The sequence below is a fragment of the Sparus aurata genome, chromosome 17, assembly GCF_900880675.1.
Source record: "Sparus aurata chromosome 17, fSpaAur1.1, whole genome shotgun sequence".
NCBI lineage: Eukaryota > Metazoa > Chordata > Actinopteri > Spariformes > Sparidae > Sparus > Sparus aurata.
The window spans coordinates 32,781,033-32,798,738 of NC_044203.1; the positions used below are offsets into that span (position 1 = coordinate 32,781,033).

Genomic DNA, 17,706 nt, shown 5'->3' on the forward strand with positions numbered 1-17,706 from the left:
TTAAATGAGGCAGTAACACAAACCACTCAAACTATTGATAATGTCATCCAACACAATATTGCTGTAATATCAGTAAATTAGTTAGCCCATAACCCTTCATTATTCAAGTGTAAGTGAATGTTATGTCTTCATATGCAACCAAAATAATGATAACAACTAAATATTATTATGAACATTTTTGCATTTGATTTTTGAAGTTTGATTCGACTTTTGACATTCTTAGGTCTACAGTACAGTAAGTTAATCGTATGGCCGTCTATGTAATAATATGTAGGATAAGGTCGAGGAAGCAAAAACAATTGAGCTAAAAGGTCCTTTAAACCATCTCAACCTACTGCTACTCTGTCAATCCAAGCAGTCAAAAACACTAAAAAAGCCAATCCTCTATCCGACACCAGCATTATCGCATCACTGAAGTCATTTTTACCTGAATCCTGGACAGATTTTAGGGACCTCGCAGTCCCTCTCCTCCTCCAGCAGCTCTGGGCAGTCCTGTCCTCCGTTGGACGGCAGCTGGATGATAAGACGTTTCCTTGATTGTTTGGTCTTCAGAGCATTACCAGCTGAACACACACAGACAATTATTGAATTAAAATAAAAAAAATGTCTGCATGGGAATGTGATGAGAAACATGTCAAAATGATAAGCTAGGCCACTCTGTTCACAGTCTTTGAAGAATGCACTTGGAGAATGCTATTGCCAAATCTAATTGGACAGCTATCGTAAACAACACGCACGTCTAATTACTTGGGATATCAGGCCAACAACGATGATGTAGAAAAATCCCATTAGACCTTGGAATTGACTCAGATTAAATTTATGGTATTCACATGTGTTGAGATGCCCTCGAGTAGTTCATTAAGATGAAACGAGCCTCTGGATAGTCCTGAACTCTGGTTTAAACCTGTGTATGTGGGTGGTGTGAAATTCTCAGCACAAGTTGAAGATATCAACAGCATCACATTAAAATGCACAGCTATCGGTGCAGCATGCTCAGAATGTGGAGATTTATGCCACAGTGTCACACGAAGAGGTCATCAAAATGTGGACGATAATGATTTTCCATCGTAAATCAGTTTAATGTCTTTGCCTCTGCTCAACAGCTCGGGCAATGGCTGCGTGACAAAGGTGACCTCATCTGAACAATGTTTTTTCTTTCACAGCATGAAAACAACAAGACCACAATGCACTCGCTGACACTTGTAGCCACGAGCAAGTCGGCTTTCCAGGCACATTTAAGGAGGTCGGCCTCGAGGTTGTCTTACACAACAATCTGTCAAATTAATTATGTGTAACGAGATGCGAGTGCATGTGTTTATGTGGTAGTTAATGTGTCTGGCTCCGTGCTGAGTCCCACCTCAGTAGTTTTTCCACACAGTGAATTAAAACTTGCATCTGTGTACACTTCAAGGCTAAGACTAGAGCTGCAATTGATTAGCTGTCATCTATTAAATTAATTGCTCACTTTTTGATTTTCGATTAAGAAAAAGCTCCTTAAATGTGAATATTTTCTGGTTCCTTTGCTCCTCTGTGGCAGTAAATTGAATATCATTGGTTTGTGGACAAATCAAGACATTTCCTGACGTCATCTTGAGTTTTGAGACACAGTACTTGACATTTTTTACATCTTACAAACCAAAAGAGGAAACAATTATTCAAGGAAATAATTAACAGATTATAGTTGCAGCCTTAGTCGAGAGTCATTGCAAAAATTATCCTATTTCAATCCATTTTTTTCCTATATTTTGCTAATGTAAAACTACAAAAAACAGACAAAGACTTGGATACAATGGGCCAGTACATTTCTACAAAAGGCAAAAACCCCAAAAAACAATAATAACTGTGATTCCTGTATGAAGCAGTACTACTTCACATGTCATTTCTAGTTCATTGCTCCCTCCAGGATACATTTTGTTTTCACTGTACCTGCGTCACAAGTAACAGGACAGGGAGTCCAGTCGCTGAAAGGGGTCATGATACAGTCCTTCTTGCAGGGCAGCTGACATGGTCGCATTGTGTTGGGGCGAGGGCCGTCTGGACACCTAGGCAACAAAAACAAACACAGCAAGGCTGTGGAGTAACACAGCTGGGAACTCTTTACACATTCACCAAAACACAGCGGCGAGTGGTCTGAAACCTCAAAGATCAAATAAACTGAATTATTCCGATATTCGGCAGCAGATTTTTGCTCAGTGGATTTCTGTTGACACTTGCCCCTCACACAACACAGTATCTACGCCGGAATCGAATCCATTGGCAAGTCACAGGCTTAGGAAAAAAACAGCTTTCTTTAAAAATCACTGGGGGCTGAACAAAAACACTGTTTACACCTCCTACACTCTTTAGCCTCTGAATTGTTTGAGGGCCAGATAAAACCTCAACACAAGGTTTGGATTTCTGGTCATTTTAAAGCAGAAGAGGTTGTTTTTTTTCCAGGTTTCATCACCCAGAAACACAACGAAGTGTCCAAGGGAGGTCCCGTTATGTTTCCCTGTTTGCCAAAATGATATTGTGGTGTTAGTTGCAGGCACTTTCACTGTGGGAAGCAATGATTTAAGTACAGCTTGTTCTGAAGAGCAAAGAGGCGCTGGCAACTGTGAGTAGAATATGAAGTAAAAAATGAACACGTTTGTTTGAGTCAGTGCACACTGAGCCCTAAATAATGTATAATAATCTTCTTTTGACAAGGATAATGGCATTATGTTCAACTCAGCACTCACTGACAGCTTTTCAAAATAAAAGATCCTTGAACATATACCTATATTTTATTAACTAACTTACTTTAAACACACGGTGTGCTATTTCTGCCACCAGGGGTCTCTCAATTAAACCATTACAACAAGAGATATAGTTCAATTTGATGAAGTAGCGTGGGATACTGGGAGTTGTTGTCTTAATTGCTAAACAATCAGCATTGCTGATGAAAATCTACCTACACAACTTGGGCAGAAAAGTCCAAGGCGAGGTAACGTTAAAGAGTTTTATTCAAATGATTAGTCAAATTCCCCAACTTCCTTCGTCAGTCTCTGTTGTATCTGATGTATCTCATTTGAGCAAAGAAACGCACCGCTACCTTGAATAAAATATCTAATTTCTCCGGGTGTCAACATTGAGGGAACTTTGAAGGATAATGTAAGTATAGAACGCGACCATGTCGTTTTTAGACATTTTGATGCTAATAAGAGATGCTTATTCAGACAGATAGCACGCACAGAAATACGCGCAAGTGCCACAAATGCTAACTAGTCATTGATGCTCGAATGCCAGGCAGCTGAGTCAAGATTGGTCACAAACTGTCACCACAAAAAGCCTTGCGCAAAGAGCTTGAGCTCGGTAGAAAGAAGGGAAACATGACAGGAAGAAAGGAAAGTCAGTGGGCAACAAGAGTAAATTAGAGGGAGAGACAGAAAGGGATGAAATTAAGCTTTTAACTACAACTGCAGTGCCACAATTAATTAATACAACTGGGCACCTTATTAGATAAAAACAGCCAGAAGCACCAACGCCTTTGAGTGTTTAATTGTCTCACATCAATGCAGATATTCCACTAGATTAATCGGTGGTGTTGGATTTTTCTATTTGAAATCTTAGCAAATATATATTTTTAGCCCCCACAGTAAATATCAGGGGCCTGTGCCATAGAGCTATAATAAACTAGCCACTTAATCAATTCTGTCCCTTTAGCTCTTTAATATCCTCAAATATGTGATCTGGGGCCAAACACTTCCTCTGGATGAAATGATTTACCAATATTTACCAATATTTCTTCTCATGCTGGCTGCGTGAGGTTGAAGTATCATCCCACCTGCTTAGAGGAACCAAAATGCAGGAAATTAAATCGACTCTATTAAAACATGTTCTGGTGAAGAACCCAGGACCCCCGTTAGATTGTACCTACCAACATTTTTAAAAGCTTCCTACGACGATTGAAAAATGGATATTTTAACTAAACTGTAAAACATCAACCAGGTCTAAATGACTTTCAGTCAGGAATTAACTGACATTCATAATAGTCACTGCTAGAAATATAATCCATGATTTAAAGCTTTAATAAATATAACCTAGAGGTTTGGCACACCAACCATCTGGGCATTGCTTGGATGTTTACAGAATGTAATTATTCTAGCCACAATCTAGGGCAATAAAAACTGATGAAAACCTATGCAATCACATCCAGTTTATGGCTGATGTATGCCATCTGGCTGGTACTTGAAAGGTATAGAGACGAGGTGGTCAAACCCCCATACAGGCACCACAGGAGCTGTTCAGCTGATCTACAGGAGGATGTTTCACATGGATTTTTCATTGCTAAGGAAACTGAAACACACCGATTTCCTCCAGGCTAAAGCCAGCAGACGACCGGAGCGGCCTCAGGACAGAAACTCCCTTGTTTTAGCAGGATTCTGCTATCAGCGAGTGATAATCCTTTTGATGGCACAGAATAGGGGGTCAAGCCGAGGTTTTTCGAACAAGGGTTATAGTTAATCTCCAGTCATTAAGCACCTAAGGTCCCCTGTGCATACAACTGGGCTGAGATAAATAGGTCGAGATAGACCTGCTGGAAGACATCTTGTAATCTGATCTCTGCAACACCGCGTCCCCGCTCTCGCAGCGAGATGCTGCCACTTTGTTGCCTCAACCTATGGCTGACAAAGCGATCATCTGGGTCAGGTTTAATGTTGCTAGGAATGAGGCTTCTCCGCTGGGCGTTCCATACTCGTTAGCACAGTGCTATCAGGGAAGCGATAGGGAGCCGCGCAGGGAAAATGTAATAATGTAACGGCGACACAAGGAGAGATTTATTTTTAATACCAATAGACAGAGCTAAATCCCTCTCGAGCGGAACAAATCCTCTGGTGTCTTCGTACAAGTGAATGGTCCCCGGGAAAAAAAAACAGCTGCCGGATGCAGCAGGGGGAGGATACATCTACATTTTTAGCCTTCAGCTGATGCTCAACACCATAAAGAAGTGAATGAACAGGTGTCTAGCCCCAGGACACTTCAACAAGATGCAAGATCCCACCCTTGAACCTGAGACTGCAGAACAATCTCTACACTGCAACCCAGTGCTAGCCAGGATTTTATCACTTAATACTTGAACCTATTTTAACTCTGTGATGTTTAGAGCCTGCAGAGATGAAGGCACTCTTTATGAGGGGAAACCTGGCAGAGAAAGCAGGGTGTGGACAAAAATAAACAGAAATCTGCAGGATCTAAATGCAATCAAAGTATATACAGAACACAGAGAACAGCAGTGTATTACAAATGCATTACAATATCAGATCTGATGGTTCATAAACCAAATTATTTATGTTTCAGCAAAACAAAACAACCTTTTCATTTAAGTTTGTCACAAGCTCATTCTTGAAACACTCTCCAAAACAGACTGCTGATTAGTTTGTTAGGATGTTGGCTGGTGACATAATCAAATTCAACACAAATTCCAATGCAAACAGGTACCCTGAAGAGATGTCACAACAACATACACAAACATTAAACAGAATTGGTTTTGCTTGTTATCCATGCAAAGTGATCCCGAAACTCTCATCAGCATGTTTGAAACAGTTTTGGTTTGTTAGCATAAGCATGACTTATTGATGTTTCTAAAGGGAATTAAAATGTCACATTTCTTTTGTTTATTGATTCTCTCCTCTTCATGAGGGATCAGAGCACTGAGGCTATAAGATTTCTTGACTCCAAGAGCTTGACAAGGAAGGGATTAAGCTTTTGACCTTGTAATACTCCCTCTGCTACTCAAAAATGGTAAATGTCTCAGGATGAGCCACATTTTACCACTTGTGAAAGATCTTGAAAGAGCATGGGCAATAAAACAATATTCCAATTGAGATAAAACTCTACAGCTAAAAAGCACCGCTTGACTTTCACGTTTGATCCAGATGGAGCACGCGCTGAATACAAAACCAAACCTCAGAGCGCTCACAGACCCCACAGACTGCTCACCTTTTAGATTCACTCTCCTATACACACAAACACAGGCACATTTTCTGGTGAGAATGTCCTTACAAGAAACACAACAGCACTCCTTATTGCTTCGGACGCCTAAAACAACCTGTGTTCCTTATAGTTGTCTGAATTATGACTAATCTCTCAGTAGCAAAGGTAGAAGTCACATGGTGTTGTCGTAGAGCAATAAAACCTGTTAGGAAGGATGTCAGGGTGGAAAATTGGTCAAACAAAGATGCATGACTTTGAAAACATACTGTTCATATCCTGCCTCTTTCTTTGAGCCTTAAGCATGACTTTTGCTGACACTTAACCAAGTATGTGTTGTGCTCACACCCAACCAAGCCTTAATTACAGCAGACAGGCCAGGGAACAGACTTCAGTATTAATATGAAAAGGTGATTGTCGACAGAAGCATCAGAGGAGAAACTTCCTTTTAAAGCTACTAAATGTAGCAGTTGACACTTTTCAGCTCATTTGATGGCACTGATTTTCTAATTGCTTGCAATATTGGGTTGTATCCATATGGTTGAGTGTACGGTACTTTGTACAGTCGCTTTGGACGAAAGCTTAATAAATGTACTGTACTCTACCGTATTGTAGTTTTATAATAATTTGATACAAAGGAGGTAAAACACTTTTGTGTTGGTAGGGTAAGGATCAACTCTTGGGTTAGTTTGTGCATACAGTCCATGTATCACATTTACATTACATGTTTATGACCTGAGTTTCAGATCAGAAGATGGAGGCGATGCAGGTGGAGTCCCGACTAGGTGAGGAGGCTACCAGGCTGGTAGCTGCGGTTGAAGACTGGGTTTCAAAATTTGCAAGCGTGTCGCCACTGAATATTTTTAAAGACACTGCAACTATTTCCAGCTGTTGACATCGGACAAAACTGGATGACTGTAACAAGAACTTGAGACATCTCAAGCTGTGTTTGCATTCCCAAAAACAGGCATTCAATGCCAAAACACAATCTTTTTCCAGAACCCTAACCAAGTGCCTAAACCTACCAATCAACCAACCGATAATCATAAGCAAAGTGTTGTCAAGACATAAAATAGCAAATTGAAGCTGCAACATATCTGTGGTTTGCAGAAAATACCAACATTTATTCCGACAATTGGGTTGCCATCTCTCTCTCTGTAAGTCTCAGTGTCATTCAGGGGATTTGGTGTCCGCCCACAGTTTGAAATAATACAGCAGCCTGGACTTATTCCCCAGTGGAGCCACGGACATTTTGTCACGTCTCTCAGAGTCTCATACAGACGCAGAAGGTACCCTTTAGTACACAAGACATTCCCGCAGGAGGCCAGGGTATGCATCCTCTGTGAAAGCAAATGTCAGCGAGCTTTTCCTTCACCTAACCAAGTAATTACTGTGCCTAAACCCTAAAAAACTGCGCAAGAAAGGCTTTCTGGTAAGCTTCTAAAGGTAAGCTTATACGTCTCTGTGAAACAACGAGGGCCACGACAAAGCACTGTCTATATTTGACAACCTGAGATGAGATTGTGTTGACAGGTCATATAACTGAAGACTCTGTATCAACCATAGGTCTAATAGTTTGTGTTAGAGACTGCATGCCAAGACTGGCCCAAACCTCGTGAGACCCGTAATGGTTGGTAACACTCTCTATGCAGTTCTTATCTGTCCTCATCTGACTGCTAACATTTGATTTGGGTGGATGGAGTGTTTGGGTGTGGCACGTTTCTCTTCTTCTGTGGTAAAATTCTCGCTTAGTGCGGCTCTCACTCTTGATTTTGTTTTCTATAATCTTCTTCGTTATTAACCTGTGTGTTTTAAGTGCTTTACATGTAGGGCAATGAGTTACAGCATGTTACCTCCAACAGAGAGAGGAACCATCCCCTTTGTTCCCCTTTTAGTCTCATTATAATGTAGCCCCACTAATGATGGGTATTATCCAAATTTAGATGATTAAAATTCAATTATATTCCAGAGTCCCCCAAAAAAACAGGCAATGTTTGATGGTAGAACACAATACGAACCAGAATACTAACAGCACAATGCTTGGCTTGGAGACTCTGTCTGTGGGGGTGTGAAAGCTCAGTGTATTATTGTCATTTATGCATTTTTCATTATGTATACATTTTGTTGTTCCGCTGTGTTCCTCCTTTACTTCTCCTGTTCTCGTTCCAATATTAATTGTGCTTGTCACATTGATTTTGTTGTTTGTTTGAGGAACAAATGTGTAGTTACCAGGCGCCCGGGGTATTTCAACCTAACTGCACAATTTTCTACGCTATGTTTTCCTCTGTCTTTGTCCTAACAGTTCACTTGTGTGTTTATCACTGTGGAAATGCTCTGCTCTGAAATGAATGAAGACATCCAGTAATAGCATCTGGTTTTAACTGACTGGCTGGTTCCAGTCAGAGTCATGATCTCATAATGATCTTTAAATGTCATGATTTGTAGCGAGGCGAGGACACGCACAACATGGCACTGGGAGCTTGTCCCAAAGCACAACATTAAAACGAGCAGCCAGGCTAATGCTTATGTTTTGCTTGCCGCTATTAGTGCGTTGAGTAATCTGTTCGGCGAGAGGCTGTTTTTCGAGAAATGAGCAGATGGTTGAGCAGGATGAAGAGAGGAGATTCAAAGCTAAGAACTGTCAGTAGTTTTAAGAGCATGTACACACACATGCACTCACCAAAAACAAGGTCTGGTGGGAAAAGATAAGGCCTAATTAATTTCATTATCAATATTACGGACTACAAAACAAGAACATCATTTGTTTAATTTAGCATAGAGCAGTTGCGGCTCTTCAAGGACCCTTTCAGTGGTGTCTTTGGCCTCCTTCCCGAGGGCTTTCAGCTATCTATCACAGTCACAGTAAACACAGCCTCCATTAGAAAACTAGAAAACACGGCAGACGGATGATTGACTGGGCTTAATACAGCTACTGTCGAACATCATGAGCATGAATCATTCAGTTTCATTTTTCACAAATTCCACAGCATCAGTGTGATTATACGAAAACACATTTGGTACCAGTCAGCACACAGACTGTCAGAATCAATAAGCAGACGTTGTTGTTTTTTTCCCTCACACCACAACAGCTTTCCCGATAGGATGATAGCAGCCCAAGCCTCAGGCGCTGACATATTTGTCTCAGTAGTGTCTCTCCTTTCTATTGGGCTTTGACAGTCAGCGTTTATGTGTGCTGTTTGCATGTGTGTGTGTGTGTGTGACATGCTCTCTGTGAGGTTCACTGCCTCAGGCTGCTGCAGGAAGACAGCTCAGATCCATCTGTGAATGAGACAGGGCACATCTGCATAAGCAGGGTGCAGGCGGCCATGTTTGTTTGTTCTGCTGGGATCCCATGAGAGCACTGATCAAGAATACCTGCCAGTTGGGTTGTGCCAGATGAAGACATGCAGAGCAGAAAAAAAAACAATATGTCAAGAGCCTCCAGAGTGCAGGCTAGGAAACACTGCCCCTGAGCAACAGATGGCCAGGAGACCAGCGCTGTAGCATCTTTGTGCTTTGGTCAAGAAATGTACAAACAAAGTATTCTTTAATCCTGAAGCCTGAGACACCTGCCACTGCAGTCTGTCAAATCTACAGGGGTAATACAAAGTAAACTTTCATGATAGGAGGACCGTAACCTTGAAACAACTACAGAAAGATGTCAATCAAAAGGAAAAAGTTCCACAGAATTGGAGAGTCTGCGACAAGGTGCACTGAAGTGTGTCTTCTTAAACTTTGTAAACTGGTCCATTGATTATTCTCTTGATGTATTGGAAAGTGATCAAAACCGTTTCTTCCAGCTCAGGGAGATGATTTACCTTGCGAGACGGCAGGATTCCTGAGATCAATTGATTGCACAAATCTCTCTTGTCAGGCTTCAAGCTACGAGCTTGGCACACAGGCGTGAACTTCAGACAGCAGCTACAGGTGTGGCTCAGAAGTGATGGCCGTTAAGAGAAGCGACTGTTTGTTAGTAAACAACAATAACTCCTCAAGAGGTTAGCGTCGATGCTGCAATAGCATCACTTATGTCAGAACCGGAGAGTTTATTTCACAGAGAGAAGAGCACAGACTGGCCCTGAAGGCAGCGTGAAAGGTTTTCATCCCTTTCAACTGGCTTTCAACAGTTTAATGCTCTTACCAAAGGCCTTTACTGGTCACGTTCAGAATAGACTGATGACTTTTGACTTTTCTAGATGGTCGTGTTAGAAACCAGCGCATCAGGTTAGGATGTGATTTGGGACTAAATGGTAAAAGGATTACTACTCCATCCATTTCTGTAGCCTCTTTCAAGTCTGCTGAATTTTCAAATTGCTTTACAGCACTTCTCAAGTTCACCCGTTCACTGTGCAAACCTGCTCATCGGAAACTATTTGGGGTTCAGTATCTTGCTCAGGCATACTTGGACATGCAGCCGTGGGAGCCGGAGAATATAACCAGAGACCTTCTGATTACTGGATGACCCGCTCTGCCTTAAGAGCCGCAGCTGCTGATTTTAAGTGGCTTTCTGCTGTCTGTCTGTCTGTCTGTCCTACAGTTCAGGGCCAAAAGACGACCAACAAAACACGCTGTTTGTCCATGCCCTCGAGAATGACACACTGAGCGCTTTCTGACTTGATGCTTGATCGGCATGGCAACATCATTTATCTGTGTCCTGTCTGTAGATCTGTTTTATGGGATGACAATGCTATGGTTGAGTTTTGGTTAATTTTCAGTGATGTTTATCTTAATCACTGCAGTTTGTGTTAGTTGCATGTTTTCATTAGATTTTTAAAACCGTTCCCCTCGACATAATAAATACGTTTTGTTTCCATGTTTTGGTTTTTTCGACCGGTGCTCATGCACGCTGATTTGGCCTCTGCCAGCTCTTTTAATTGTCTCATGTTGCGCTGAAATCTTGCTTATCAAAGCGCTGATTGCTAGACCTCTTTTTTACCTGACAAATGGGGCTAATTGGCAATCAATCTAATAGGGACCCATCTTGGTGGCAGTGTTTGTCTTGCCAGTTGAAGAAATAGTAAGAAGCTATTTCCCCATGAGGTGCTCGAATTATTCTATGTCCCGTGATTGTGTTTGTGTGTGTGTGTGTGTGTGTGTCTGTGTGTGTGAAATAGTTCTGGGCAACAACGAAAACTTTTAAATGCTAACGGCTTAAATAAAAGAGTGATGTTTTGTCTACACAAGGACAGCTTTTTTCTCTTACAGTGCAGTCAAAGTCTACATGTTGGCTTACAGCCTGTTACTGGACCCCTGCCAGTGAGAATGGCCTGAGGAAAATCCACCTACAAACTTTGAACAAGAGCTTTGAAGGGTTACAACAGTCAGGGCTCTCACAAAAGGACATAATAATGGACACTGAGGCATAGCTGGGGTTGTATACAAGGCAGACTGAGGGGAGCTTCTTCAGCACCACGGACAGCACAACTGCTCCATGAGGGCAGGTGAAAAGAAACCTCACAGTCAACAGAGAATACAGCACCCCCACTATCTGTCATTCTATCATTTTCCCATCGGGCAGAAGAAAACTGAGGCTGTGATGACACATACAATTGTTTTTCTGTGGTCCTAACAATAGCTGAGGGTGGATTGGGAGGTAAATGCCGGAAATAACTGGAATTGATATCCTGTTATTCCCTGTAAATTCAAAAATGTTTAAAGTTCATGTGCAGAACACTATTGTATGCAGAGAAACAAGGACGCTTTCTCCAATTCTCATGACTGCCGCAACTCATTGTTTTAGGTATTATATAGTGCAACATTAAAATCCTTTTATCATGGTAATATGCCTGAAGCCGCAGGTTCAAAGGTATTTCAGTGAAAACTAAACAGGAGGTCCGAGGGGTGCCGTTTAGCTCTGTGGGTAGAGCACGCGTCCCATGTGCCGAGGCTCTGCAGCGGACCCGGGTTCGACTCCCGGCCTGGGTCCCTTTGCTGCGTGTCACTTCCCCTCTCTCTCACCCCGTTTCCTGTCATATCTTCAGCTGTTCTATCAATAAAAAAAGCCATAAAAGGCCAAAAAAAAACAGGAGGTTTGAGAAAATCTTAAAACCGTACTTGTGGGGTGGAAGCTTAATACCTAAATCCAACGTCAGAGAGATAATAATCCTATATATGACTCTATGATCATACATTTTCAGAGTAGATTTAAAATTGCAATGTTTAAAAACAGAACATCAGATCGATTCTGAATGTTAGGCAATGTGCTTTTTTCTATTTCAAAGAAAGAAAGAAATTGTACGTCTGTATTTCTTTATCCAGAGGCCATATTATTACTATTTTATCCTCTAAAGCTGCAGTTTTCCCTCACAAATAAGTCTCTTATATTGTAGAGAATTGGAAACAACCTGTCGATAGTCTGACTTTTTGTGCTGTTCAGTCGAGTGGACTCTACTTCAGACTCAAAATTGATTCAAGCTAAAAATGAAACAACAGCAACAACATAATAGAAATCAAAGATGACCTGTTGTAACTGCAAGTCACCTAAAATTTCCCCAATAAATGGCTGAAAATGTCAACCATCTCCAGGCATATTTTAAGTCAAGTGTGTGAAATGCATTATTCAAAACCTCAAACCACCTCAGCTGAGGTGAGAAGCATCAACCACCCACTGAGTGGGTGTGTAGGTGCTCGACGGGAGTCCACTTTGGTAAAGTTACTTCTTTTCATTTGTAATTAGTGATACTGTTACATGATGTTCTTTTGCCCTCATTACAAATTTTACTAGCTTACATTGACCGGTGAAAACAAAAGGTAATGGAGGCAGATCAACTGAAACCTCTCTGTGTCAGTTACTCAATGGCATTACCCACAACACCTCTAACCCTCCGACTCTCCTCCAACCCACCGGACTCGTGCCTGTCTTGTTTCAGCTCTGTCAGAACAAAACACACGCGATAAAAGACATCCTGGACTTGGACCTCTCCTCTGCAGCCTGATCAGTGCAGCAGCAGAGTCTGGGTCAGCCACCACTGAACTGGACATTAATCCTCATTTTATCACGTGGTGCCCTCTATGAATCCCATTTACCTCGTACACAAGGCACTCCGACTCTTTAAATTATTTATGAACCCGTCCTTTCCTCACTGATAACCACTCTTGGGAGGTGTAAGACACGAGGAGAAATATTTCCTGACCTTAAAAAATAGTGAGAAAGAAAAGCAACAAATTCAACACTAGGACCTTTTTTTTTTTTTTTTTTTAAAGCATTAGTCGCAAGTATTAAATCTACTCTGGTTTTTTATCCACAGATTTTGACACCAGCACATCCACTGCTTTATCTTTTGTTGTCGAGTGAATAAGTCAAGCATAACTGACACCAGGCTGGAGCCGAACTTTCTGGCAGACGCTAAAGTAAACTCGACAGCATATTTTAAGTCCCACAGTGTGGTCGTCAGAGCTAACCGCAAACATCTTGCCTCTCATCTGCCTCATGATTAAATTGCCTTAAAGTATCAATCCCATTTAATTACTGTCATTATCATCAATGAGAAATTACTAGCGCCCAAAACGGCAGGGTTAATTAGGCTTTCAGGGACGGAGAGATTATTTATTTATCTGCGGTCGCCTGCAAAGGGGAGATATGAATTGGGAGTTAACTTCACGTAGAGTCTGCTCTGCTTGCTTAACCAGTTCCTTGTTTCGGTCTCTGGCTCACTTTACCCTCCTGCTGTCACTTTGCTTCCATCGCTGCTTCTTCTCTCATCTGTCTCTCACCTCCTGACTCTTCTTTAGTTTTTAAAACCTCACTTGCTTTCAGTTCCACAGACATATCTGCATGCACCATTCAATCTTACCCTGGAAGGTTTACCACTGATCTCCTTTCAAGTAAACAAACAGAAGTGTCTTAATGCTTTCTCTATTCGCTTATTCATCCTAAAGGATCACTGTTTGACTTGGCAACGTCAGAAAGGCTTTTACATTTTTGCTTGGAGAATGACTCTAACCTTTCTCTGTGTTCATCAATCGCCTACCCAAAACAAAAGAGGTTCTTTAATAAAAGGTTTCACACATCAGGAGGCAACCAAAACGCTCCCTGTCCTCTATTCTTTGAAGTGCGGCTTCAGATTGAACTGATTGGTTTCTTTTTAGATGAGTGTCTTCAAATCAGTAAAATCAGCTGATGTAGGGATTTATTTGAAATGAAAACTTGCCCACTCTTGGATGTTAAGAGCACATGATTGAGAGCGGCTGCTCAAAGCCAGAGGATTTTAGTTCCAAGCACTGGGCAATTTTCATTTCAACACAAGACTCCAGGAGCTGATTTCACAGTTATAAACACCAATAAATAAGAACTAAAATCACACTGCAAAGAAAATAAGTCTTACTTCTTAGGTGGCACCTGTCCCACGTTGACACGGACGCAGATGACCTTTCGAGTCTGCATTCCCAGGGAGCAGGGACCCTGACCGTCGCCGCCTCCACGGACACTTATGGAGGTGTTAATGGACGAGGCTGAGGGGTCTTCGGTACAAGGGCCCCAGGGCCCCGTCTGCCAGTGGTAAACTGTACAGGCGTGTTCGTTACAGTTCCGAACCTCCTGGAGGGAACTGCTGTTTGGGCACAGGGTGCCGCCTGAGAATATCAAAACAAAGGGAAGATCAAATGTATAGCATAAGAAAAACAAAATGATTCTCTTTGTCGTTGTTTTCCAATGGATTAAATGTTGATAGGTCGGGTTTAGTACCTCACCTGAATACTACCATCACAAACAGACCAATTCTACACATTTCTGAATCCTATTCGGACCACATAAAGTCTGCTGTCTGTGCCATCATGCTGCAAGGCTTCTGCTGATTATATCTATTGTGCATTAACATTGTAACCTCCGGTGTTGTTTGTATTGGTTGGTGTTCTGAGTTTTTGGCTTATTTTTACATCTAATCTTTGTTTTGTGTCCTGTGAATATCATAAGATATAAATGTTCTACTTGTTGGGAAAGTTAAAACTGAAAGAAAACAAACAACTGAAAACGTGTAGTGTGAAAGGTGGAGCCGCTTAAGAGAATCATATTTGAATCAAGAGTTGGTGGAGACCAAAACAAAGCAAAAAAAAGATAAAATATTGGACGTAACATTGAGTTACAAAGTGTCAGAAACACAACAACATAAAGGCTAATGTTGCTCAGTGTCTTTTGGATATTGGAATATACAGCAGTTTACTGGCAAATTTAATATTCAAACTTTATGAGGAAAAAATATTTCAACTTTGTGTTCCTGCTTTATATTAGATTATTTAACTGTCAGTACACACAGTATGGGTCCCAAGACCATGAAAGGAAATGTAGCATCTAACCAGAAGCCTATAAAGCAGTGAAGTGCAGAGTATGTACAAATGTATAGTGAAGAGTAAAGAGTAGATATGAATATGTTAGAGATCTGCCTGAGGAAATCAGGTCAACTGAGTCAGTGATTTCCTTTAAGTCTCTTCTTTAAGCAAACTTTGTTTGAAGAGTCTATCCTGACTTTACTTTTTCAGTTTTAATGTTTTATTTTTAATGTCTTCTTGTTTTATTTTAAAACCTGACGATTTCATGACTTATCTGTTTTATTTTGGTGCCTTTGTGAAGCGCTTTGTATTATAGATGTAACGTAGGGCTCCATGGATAAAGATTACTTTGTATTATTATTAGAAGTTTAACACAGGATGAACAAGTGTAAGGTATGAAGTAATTCATGGCAATGTTGGAACATCGAATACAGAAATGTCTTCCATTGCCCCCGGGGAGCAACAGCCTTCTACTATTACCGCTGTAATACTAAAATGAGACATACCATGAATTAGGACCACGGACGTTGTTAACTGCTATTCAGACTTCAGTTTGATGCACACTTCAGGAAGGAGCTCTATTAAAATCTAGCACATCTGATCATCTGAACCCATTAAATGAAATCTACACTCAAACACACATGTTCTACTGTTTAAGAAATGCTTTCATCAGCCTTTAGAAGGAAGAAGAATGATAATTGCTATGTTTTGTAAGAGCGCACCAGGATTTCAAGACATATAAAGCATCCAACCCAGTGATCCACTGATTCTAAATGTCACTTTTTCTTTTTTCTTTTTACATTTAATTAAAACAAAACAAAAAAAACATAGCCCTACATTTAACCTTAGAAATTTTTTCAAGCAGAAAGAGATGGATATTTTTAAATAAAAACTTTAAGAAGAGACTGTAAATGAGCCAGTTTCAAGATTTAAAAACCTTGAGATGTGAGAGTTTGCTTCCTGGAGGCTACACACTGAGACTCCAATTAATTTATCTGAGACTGCTCAATTTTGAGTTTAACTGTGATAAAGATTTTAAAAAATGTTCACAGTGATATCTTATTTTCTATTCTATCATTGTCACTGCTTAGTGCCTAATGTCCCTGATCTTTTTGTGTATGCTTTACTGTCATTTCACTTGACACTTGTGTCGTCATCTTATTCTACCGCAACATTTCTTTGGGGTTACAGTGATGCCAAACACGTATCTGAAACTTTAAGTCAAGATAATGCTGAAAGCTTGAGGTGAACATCTGTGATTTAAATATCCTCGAGAGCAGTTGCAGAAGCTACTATTTTTGATAAAGTTAAAACCGTGTTGAAGAGGAGTCATTTTACTCACATCAGATAGGTGCAAGGCCATCAAGACACAGTGCTGATGAAAAAGTAACACCTGCACACGTACTCTATACCAAAGACCCTGGTTTAGAATTCTGTGACAGGGATTAAGTGTGGAAAGGTAAAATGTGTGACACAACAGTATTGAAATGCAATACTTGCAACGACCCACCGGTGGCCCCAACGACTCTGAAGACACTGTAAGGACACTCCCACACAGAGTTTAAAGAACGTGCAAACTCTCCTCCAGTTAGAGCTGAAGACGTCAAAAACAAGTTAGAACTCCAGTTAGAGCTGAAGACGTCAAAAACAAGTCCAGTGGCCTTTGATTCAGCACTTACAAATGCAGTATTGTATTCATCATCATTTCCTATTGCAATGTAATATATTCGCAAAATATATATTTTTAAACCATATCCTGCAGCCCAACTAGAAGCTGGATAGAAATCTATATAAAGCTCCTGAAAAGTCTGAACACAGATAACTTTCTCCACAATCCCTCTGACCATCATTTACTTAAAACACCAACTACAAATACACCCGCACCTATAAACACACATCTGTTCTCCCAGTATAAAGTATCTGCTTAGAAGGTGCTACACTTTATCATTAATAAATGTTTATGCACTGAATTCTGTGAAGCACTCTGGCTTCCACACAAAGTCTTTAACTTTGTGTGCCACTGAGTTGGACTTCAAGGGGAAACCTGAATAGTCATTAACCACCAAAATTCCCAGAGGAAACAAATCATCATAGCAGAGGTACAGAGAGGTGCTTTGCATTCATATTTTATTTTATTGTTGCTTTGGGTTGGTACAACTAAAACACCGCGGACATGCTGGTGTGTTCACATGCGGGAAGACAGAGCTCTTTTCATGCAGACATTTTGGTTTTCTAGGGACTATTTATGACTGCGAGTCGCAGGTCAAACTCTGAGAGCACTGCTATGATGTGTACAACCTCCGTGTATTGTTGTTCTCATTCCCCTCTCTCTGTGCCTGTCTGCCTCTCATTTCTCTTGTGAGTCAGTCAGTCAGTCAGTCAGTCATTCAGTTGCTGGGTCGATGTACTGAGAGAGCCCTCTGCGGCTCGGAGTAACTGCCGACACTTGGAGCTTTCAGCAAAGATTGAGAGGCGTTGCGGGGCTGAGAG

At 41.0% G+C, this 17,706-nt stretch overlaps 1 protein-coding gene across 1 annotated transcript in view; it reads right to left on the reverse strand.

The window, feature by feature from the left end:
• Positions 1-17,706, reverse strand: part of LOC115567778 (thrombospondin type-1 domain-containing protein 7A-like) — an 85,009-nt gene that overhangs the window by 23,175 nt on the left and 44,128 nt on the right. Inside the window, exons 10-12 of the mRNA XM_030394625.1 lie at positions 14,277-14,523; positions 1,927-2,042; positions 428-563 (exon numbers count right to left, since the gene is read on the reverse strand). Coding sequence (XP_030250485.1) covers positions 428-563; positions 1,927-2,042; positions 14,277-14,523 — 499 coding nt within the window. The remainder of the gene's footprint in view (positions 1-427; positions 564-1,926; positions 2,043-14,276; positions 14,524-17,706) is intronic.